At 42.7% G+C, this 7974-nt stretch overlaps 2 protein-coding genes across 2 annotated transcripts in view; both read right to left on the reverse strand.

Annotated features, from left to right (window-relative positions):
- The window catches only part of mosmoa (modulator of smoothened a), a 15592-nt gene extending 9717 nt beyond the window's left edge, over positions 1 to 5875 (reverse strand). Inside the window, exon 1 of the mRNA XM_031872218.1 lies at positions 4953 to 5875. Coding sequence (XP_031728078.1) covers positions 4953 to 5058 — 106 coding nt within the window. The 5' untranslated portion in view covers positions 5059 to 5875. The remainder of the gene's footprint in view (positions 1 to 4952) is intronic.
- Positions 5876 to 6893: 1018 nt separating this feature from the next.
- Positions 6894 to 7974, reverse strand: part of uqcrc2a (ubiquinol-cytochrome c reductase core protein 2a) — a 5471-nt gene continuing 4390 nt past the window's right edge. Inside the window, exons 13-14 of the mRNA XM_031872195.1 lie at positions 7751 to 7904; positions 6894 to 7200 (exon numbers count right to left, since the gene is read on the reverse strand). Of these exons, the coding sequence (XP_031728055.1) occupies positions 7117 to 7200; positions 7751 to 7904 (238 nt within the window). The 3' untranslated portion in view covers positions 6894 to 7116. The remainder of the gene's footprint in view (positions 7201 to 7750; positions 7905 to 7974) is intronic.

The raw sequence follows: 7974 nt of genomic DNA on the forward strand, positions 1-7974 counted from the left end.
ACACACACACACACACACACACACACACACACACACACACACACACAGACAGAAAAACAAAAAAAGGATGTTCTCAGTCTTCAATTATTTCTATGGCAATTCAATTATCGCCGAGCAGAACACATATGCAATAACAGTAAAGTGTGAAGAGAAAAAAAAAAAAAAAAAGATGGAGGTCATGGCTTGTGACAAAAATGGCACCTGGCTGTTCGGCTTACTCAACAGCTTCGCCCAGAAGTCAGTACAGAGTAACCTCGAGCAGATTAAGTACACGGGGGAGTGAGCGAAGTAAAGGCTGGTGCTGGGAACAGGGCAACATTAATCAAAAGGTTTAAAAGCTGCGGTTAATGGCACCGGTTTATGACCGTTTCCTCTGGATCCTCCGGCCTCCTGCTGTTTCACGAGCTCTCTGTGGAATTCCTGCCTGAGGCAGGCACGCTACGGCACACGGATACAGGTAAACAAATCAACAAGCAGGCGCATAAACAAAGAGTTCCCGTTAACGTCGGTCTGATGCTCAAACAGCAACAGTGTGCTCATAATAAGTACGTTTCATTCATTCATGGGAGACTTCACTTCAACGGCCAGAACTAGAAAACGTTGACTGTGCTATGCACGAAGAATATGCATGAAGATAAACAGATCGATATGTTGGCAAGTAAATTGGATATAATCACTGTGACGTCACCCATTCGTTACGGTTTAAAGCCTTAAATTTGGCATTTTTGGCTGTCGCTAAATAAGACATTTGCAGGCGACAAAAATGTTAATTAACTTTTATAAACTGAAAACACACACAGAAAAGGTTAAAGTAGTAAGACGTAAACCTGAACGACTCCCAGACCGAGAACGGCGTGTCAATCACCCCATGTAGCCCCGCCCTGAAGCACACGCGGCTTTATCGTCCGTTTTACTCGAAATAGGACCATCATTTATTAAATGAAGATCAAACTGTGTTGAAACCAGCGATTGAAAGTGCAAGTGCTTACATTTGAATATTTGCCGAGACAGAGTATCGATGAGAGTACTTAATAATACCATTACAGTTCCAACAATGACTTCAAAATCTTATATTTTTGTTTTATTGTTATCAGATGGGTGGAGACTAAAGTGGTTGCATGAGACAATTTGCTGTTTTAGGAGAGGTATGTGCCTGACGAGATTATTTCTTCTAGGTTGGCATGACCCACTCTACTCTGCCTCTGATTGGCTATTCTTACTTTGGCCAATCCCACTCCACAAGCCAAAACCTAACAAACCCAACCAGAGCAGACACATTAAGCAGAGAGATTTCTATTGGCTGATCGTGCACATTCACACCAAGCTTGAGCTCCGACCAACAACTTCACACAAACCAGAACAAAATGCTTGAACTCATCTGTTGCACCGGCTTCAATTGAAGTAAATGGGAGGCAGCCAGTGTGACCGTACCCCGAGCCAAAATGGATTATCTTTAGTATACAAACAAATCTGGGTTTTTTTTCGGAAAATAATGGGCCAATTCTCCATTTTGGGGTCCCGCTTATTTTAACAAAATACTCCTCTCACCGTGTCTCGGTCCAAATGAGAGGAAATGTGTCTGCTCATCTTCAGCATAATGATGCGGTCATTAGTGGATTATGGGGGGGATGAGTCAAACAGGCCTCTGAACTGTGGTGGGCGGCATATAGGCAGCTGTGTCTTCTGCTGCTGGAGGCTTTTACAGCGCCCACTTGCATTGCAAGGGCCACTGGAGCACAGCTGATGTGTACGCTCCAAACTTGGATGCAAACCGTGGTAGACAAGCCCAGGAGAGCATTGGAGAGTATTGTATTCTCTGAAACCTAAGTGCTAAATGATGAATCTAGTCTAATCGAATCTACAACCCCCGTGCCTATGTCAATGCAAAATAAGTGAGTAGGCAGCCGTTGAAATGCTTCCACCGCAACAGGCGATGAAAGTAATATCTGCTTCAATTCTAACACTCGGGCCACCTGCAGGGAGTCAGTTACAAGCTCACAATCAACACTCTGCTGCACATCGTCATGTTTACCTCTGCAGTTCTGGACCAGTGCTGGTGTTTTTGTCCTTTTCCCGTTGGTGGCACAGGGTGGACTGAACTGCAGGTCAGAACTGCTGACTCTGCATCTCTGTAACTAGACGATATTGGCTGAGCCTGGTTTCAGTCGCTTTGCATCAATTGACACCGTGTGTCCTTGTGCTTTGAACAGGGATACCTAAAATAACACAATTTAATGTTCTCCAACTAGATCTATTTTAGACGTCAGACTATGCACAAGTCCCACGGTTTGTTTACATGTAAAAAGAAAGCTTTGATCAAACCAGCAGAGTCATCTTTTATTGATGCTAACTGCCCAGGAGAACACGTCTGTTTCTCCACGCTCTGAGCACAAAGACGACCCGCTGAGGTCCAACAAGGGCGAGTTGTTGAGCGCTGAGCCCCTCTGACAAGACAACAACACAGCGAGGAACCAGAGGTCAGCTGATGGAGGTAACACAATGTGGGGGACTCATAACAACTTCAAGCAACTCACTAGTCTGTGTAACGGCGTGGACAAAACAGTGCAGACAGCTCGTGATGAATAATAAACTCCAAAATAACTTAGTCACAATTACACACACTGCAAGAAATGAGTCTCTCAAGCCTATTTAGCGTCATGTCGCCTGTAACAGAGGAACCACACGGAAGATTCTTTAACAGAGCCTCAAAAGAGAAAATTATGTAATATGCCCAAACCATCTTAAAAGACAAGACAGGCCAAGAGAGGAACCACGGTCGCAAGAAATAGGGAATAAGTAGACAACATATAGGGGGAAAGAAAGCACATTTTAGCTTGTTTTATTTTCTTATCTTGGAATGACAAGATAACTTCTATTTAAATGTTTCTTTTGCACTTTGTCTCAATGCTTTTGATGTTTTATGTAAAGTACTTTAATTGCTTTGTTGCTGAAATGTGCCATATAAATAAACTTGCCCTGATTTACAACTACATTATAGAGACACATAAATAATTAACTTACTATTCATTTGATATTTTGGTTAAAGAAAAGTGGCACCGCAAAAACTAACCACAAATGTGTGGTTGAGACGGCACACTCAACCCATAAAGATATAATCACCTTTAAACACTCGAGGCTCTGTCACAAATAACACTATAACACACACAACGCTGAGTTATGTGAAGCGGTAGAACGACTACCTGCATTTATTTTCACATACTAGACAATATAAATAGGCTATTAGAAGATTAATTTGCTACTCATGCCATAACAAGATGGGCAGATACTGAAACCTTCTGCCCAGGGGGAAAAATCTACACCAAATGTCCTTTACAAGCAAACTAACTGCCTTTCTGGCATAATATTGACTGGATTAAAAACCTGTATTAGTATACCATCATATATTACTTTACTATCATATATGATAGTGAACTAATACAGCGGCTGGTGCGTTCTCAGAATGGTGAGAAACAAAAGTGTGACAGAGTTGTAGTCCATCACCTGCGTGTCTCATTAAACCATAAAAGGAGAAGTTACATCACGACCATCAAAGAGGGCCGTGGAAGCCGAGGGGAAGTGAGAACAGTGACAGCGAGGTGGAAGTCGGCCGCTGTGTGAAACTCTGTAACACCCACACTCAGTTTAAATGTAGCAAAGTATCAACTTCTGGTCCATGCAGTGTACAAGTAGTGAGAAACTATTCTTTGGCTGTCGTACGTTTTTTTTTTTTTTTTTTTTTTTTTACTTTAGATACGATCAAGTATAGATGGTGGCTTCATATTGCATCCTATTATTACTTGTTGTTATACAGATGGCTTAATACAGCCCGGGTGTGTGTCGGTGGACGATGGACCCTCCCTGACCCAGTTACTAAGCTGTCATCCTGCCGAGGGAACAAAGAGGAGCAGCTGCCTATCAACAGCCTGAATGTGTTTTTCCAAGACCGACACAAATAAAGCGAGGACTCACAGCACGTGTGCTTCTGTCCCAAAAATCAGCAGGGACGCCACAAATGAGCACCTGCCTTGGATCCTCAAGTGAGCGCTGATTGGACTGATCACATGTGGGTCACTTCAAATGTCAAGTCACCAGAGAAACACGGGACCGCAATAACTTTTAGTGCTCTAAATGATAAGAATCAATTAGTCAGTTGACAGAATAAAAGACTGCAACTAATGATCAAGCTGTTTCTTTTCTTTCCATTAATCAACTAGTAGTCTATAACATTTCCATAGAGCACATTGTCAAATCCTAGAAATTGGTTATTTTGCTTCACCCAGGTTGAAAACCCGAAAAATGTTTATAACGTAAAACATAGAAAAGCAGCAAATCCTCCCGTCTAAGCAGCAATTACAAGCCAGTGTTTGGCATTGTAGGCTTGATAAATTCATTCATAGATCGCTTATCTGCAATGAATTTCCTGAGACTTGATTAATACAAATTTCAGCAAAAGGTCAAACAGTCTCTGGTTTCAGCATCACAATGACCTACTTGTCCTTTTTAAATATCACTGCAAGTTAAATATCATTTTTGTTTTGTGTACACTGGTGATTAGAAGACATCACGTTGGAATCCAGGAAAACCTGACTGTCATTTTCACATTTTTAAAGACTAAAGATGCATTTATTTACCAAGAGTCGTGCAAATAACAATCAGCTGCTGCCCTAAAAAGCAACAGAGGTCCATGTTGCTGCTCAATCAGGGATGAAATTGTAAGTTAATAGTCATAAATATGCATAGAAGACGCTGCTGTGGAGGACGAAAGATGCTGCTGCAGATGAAACCCTCCACACAATGGAGCATATCATTGTTGTGGAGATTATCTGATGTGCCAACATCCCCTGCAGTGTGTGTGTGTGTGTGGGGGGGGGGGGAGGACGGGACACTGGCAAGAAATCCTGCTAAAAACCAACATAATAGTAGTTGTGAATGGCTGCTGTGTCTTCATTTACCTGCTGATTCGCCAGTGTTGATCCAGTCTGGGTTTGCAATGCTGGCTATTGCAAAGATATCTGCTGCCAGAAACAGGCACCCTGAAATGATCGTGAGTTTATCCATGTCGCCAGCTGATGAGGCGGCGAATGACGTGAGGGGGGGGTCGTTGTCCAATATGTGACCCCCGAGTGTGGAGAGACTCTGTGGGGCTGTTCAGTCTAACCTCGCCCCCTTCAACGGGAGCCTGCTGCTGCTGCTGTGGTTCTGCTCGGCATTCTGCAGCAACGTTAGCTCCTTAGCCCCCAGCTACAAAAAGACTCAAATACGAGGCACAAAAAGCATCACATCTCAAATGCCCGTTTGTAGGTCAAGTACGGTAAACCAAACGGCTCACTCACGCGCGCTTGTGTCGTCCCTCGGATCCGTTTAGCAGCAGCAGCAGCAGCATCGGGCACAGATGCGGCTAGCTAGAGAAGCTAGCTTAGCTATTTCACAGATTCTGGCTCTCGGTGAGCCGAGCTGCGGCCCAGAGGCTGCTCCACGGCCGAGACCGCGCTAGCATTTCAGACACAATGTCACACACACACAGACACGGTGGTGGAGAGGAAGCGGAGCAAAGTTCCCTTCACTTCGTGGTATCCTTGTTTCCTAGAAAAAGGTCTCACGTTATCCGTCAGCGAGAGAGCGAGAACCCATCATCCCGTTCTCCTTCTTCTTCGCTGGTATAGCATCTGGTACTTTCAGACCGTTAGCTTCACCTCCTCTCGCTCGTCTTCTTCTTCGGTGAGGTAGGACGGTATCTAACGCTGTGTGTTTAAATCCCACAGAAGACGTCACAAGTCCCGGTGTGGACGGCTAAAAGCAGTAACGTTATTGTTGTGCTTTCCACCCGTTTGCTCAGCCTCCCTCTCTGCCAAATGACATCAGGAGAACTCCCCCCCACCCCCCCCACGCAGCGACACACACACTGAGCTCAGTATCTTCACGTTGAGGAGGGGGGCATCAGTTCTCTTCTCGCGATACTTTGCAAAAAACGGGGTTCATGTTGTCCTGAGTCGGCCTATTTGCTTTGTGGGGTTCTCTGATAACCACGGACTGTATATAAGGGTGATAACAGAATATAAACTATCCTGTCCTTGTGTCGAAATCTAATTTAATCATTTTGGTGTTTTAACATTAGAGTGCTCACATGAAGCATATTCCTAAATAAAGGTGTTTAAATGAGCCAGAGCTGAAATGATAGGGCATACAAAAAATATGGATCTTGAATCAAACAATTTAAATACTTCACCTTGGGCTCTGAGAAATTGTGTTTTGACCCAAACCCTAATTCACACTTAATCTTGCATAATATATATTATATTTAGAACCAAAAAACAGCTTTATCAGTAGTTATATTAGTTCCAACCCTAAATACATTTACCATAAACTAACAAAACGGTATTAGTTCATTACACGAGTACAGCAATGTTGTTGCTCCAGGGCCATCAAACAATCTGGCTATTCACGTAGGCCATGAGCTTATTCATGTTTAGGGTACACCTTAACCAAGTACTGTGTGTAAGTACTATATTTTTTCTTCTAAATGTTGTACTTTCTTCACAATAATGTTATAAATCATAAGATTGTTTTAAAGGCATTCTTATGAGTAAAGCATTTTTATTTTGATCGTTTACATTTAGCTGGTATTGCTTCCCTTACTTAAATTATACTCAATACTTATTCCACATGCAAAAACAGTAGAATGTGTGACATTGGCAACTTTCAATCCTGCGTGTTTGTTTTTGGCTCCCCCTACTGGTGAATGTGCAGAACAACATCTCTTAAATGCTAAAAATAGCTGCTGCCTGAACAGCTTTTTTAAAACCACCAGATGACCCTCACACTCTTTATACAGCAATGAAAACCTTCAGCGCATCTGGATTCATTCCGAAATACAAATCCAAGCAACAACCAGCGGTTATTACTGTCTTTAATTTACATAGATATACAGTTAAATTGACAAAAAAAACAAAAACAAATTGCATTTTGAATCCCTGGCTCTCTGTTGGTGCTTACAGGACAGACTACAAATGATTGGGGACATCAAATGACTTGCTGTAGGAGGCTTTGGGGTCCTATTTTCTTTTGAAGAAGCCAGGCACAACATGCCCGAGTTAAAATCAACTTAGACTTTTATCTTCATACTTCGTCCACAAACGGTGTATTCACCAGCTGTCCACTAGCTGCCATGGTCTTCTTGCCATCCACAAAGGATTTTGCAGCCTGTAAAGAAAAAAATAAATAGTTTTAAAAATGATTAATTTACTGCTTAGTTAGTTCCTATGTGGTGATATAACTCAAACAGTAAAACAACTCCATTTACTGTCATTAAATACAGCACATAAGGAACAGTTTGAACAAAAACAGATAAATACATCTTCATGCATAAACTTCTGTAACTACACATTTCTGCATTTAGTTTTTTCTCTATTTTACACACATCATCTGTACAAAAAGTTAAAGAAAAGACACGCATGGGAGAAGTTTTCCTTCAGGGCTTTCTGCCAGAAATCTCCTTAATATTAACTTGGGTTTATGCAACAAACCAGCTTGATTAGATTTAAGAAAAGGTCATGTTTTGGGTTAAAATAAAACCTTTCTGCCAGAAAGCCCTGACGGCAAACTTCTCCCATGTGCCTTCATTTTGGTCTCCACCAACTCCTAAAGGGAAATATCCGTTTCTTTAGCTGCTTAATGCTCCACTGTGTTCACCAGCTAGTCGCTTAATGTCTGTGATTTGGTTGAAGATGGAAGCAGCAGTAGAGGCACTCACCGCGACCACAGCGTCGTGGCTGACGGCATCTACAGCCTGGAGAACAGCATCAGGGACCTGGTACGCTGCAGTGGCCAGAGCCTGAGCTCCGATCTCCTCCAACAGACCGTCAGAGCTTTCCATTGACATCAGGTACTCGGATTTCACCTGGTTCCTAGGCAGAGAAGCCAAACACAAACACACACACACACACACACACACACACACACACACACACACACACA

The sequence above is a fragment of the Anarrhichthys ocellatus genome, unplaced genomic scaffold (assembly GCF_004355925.1).
Source record: "Anarrhichthys ocellatus isolate YVR2014 unplaced genomic scaffold, GSC_Weel_1.0 scaffold62, whole genome shotgun sequence".
In the NCBI taxonomy this organism is placed as follows: Eukaryota; Metazoa; Chordata; class Actinopteri; order Perciformes; family Anarhichadidae; genus Anarrhichthys; species Anarrhichthys ocellatus.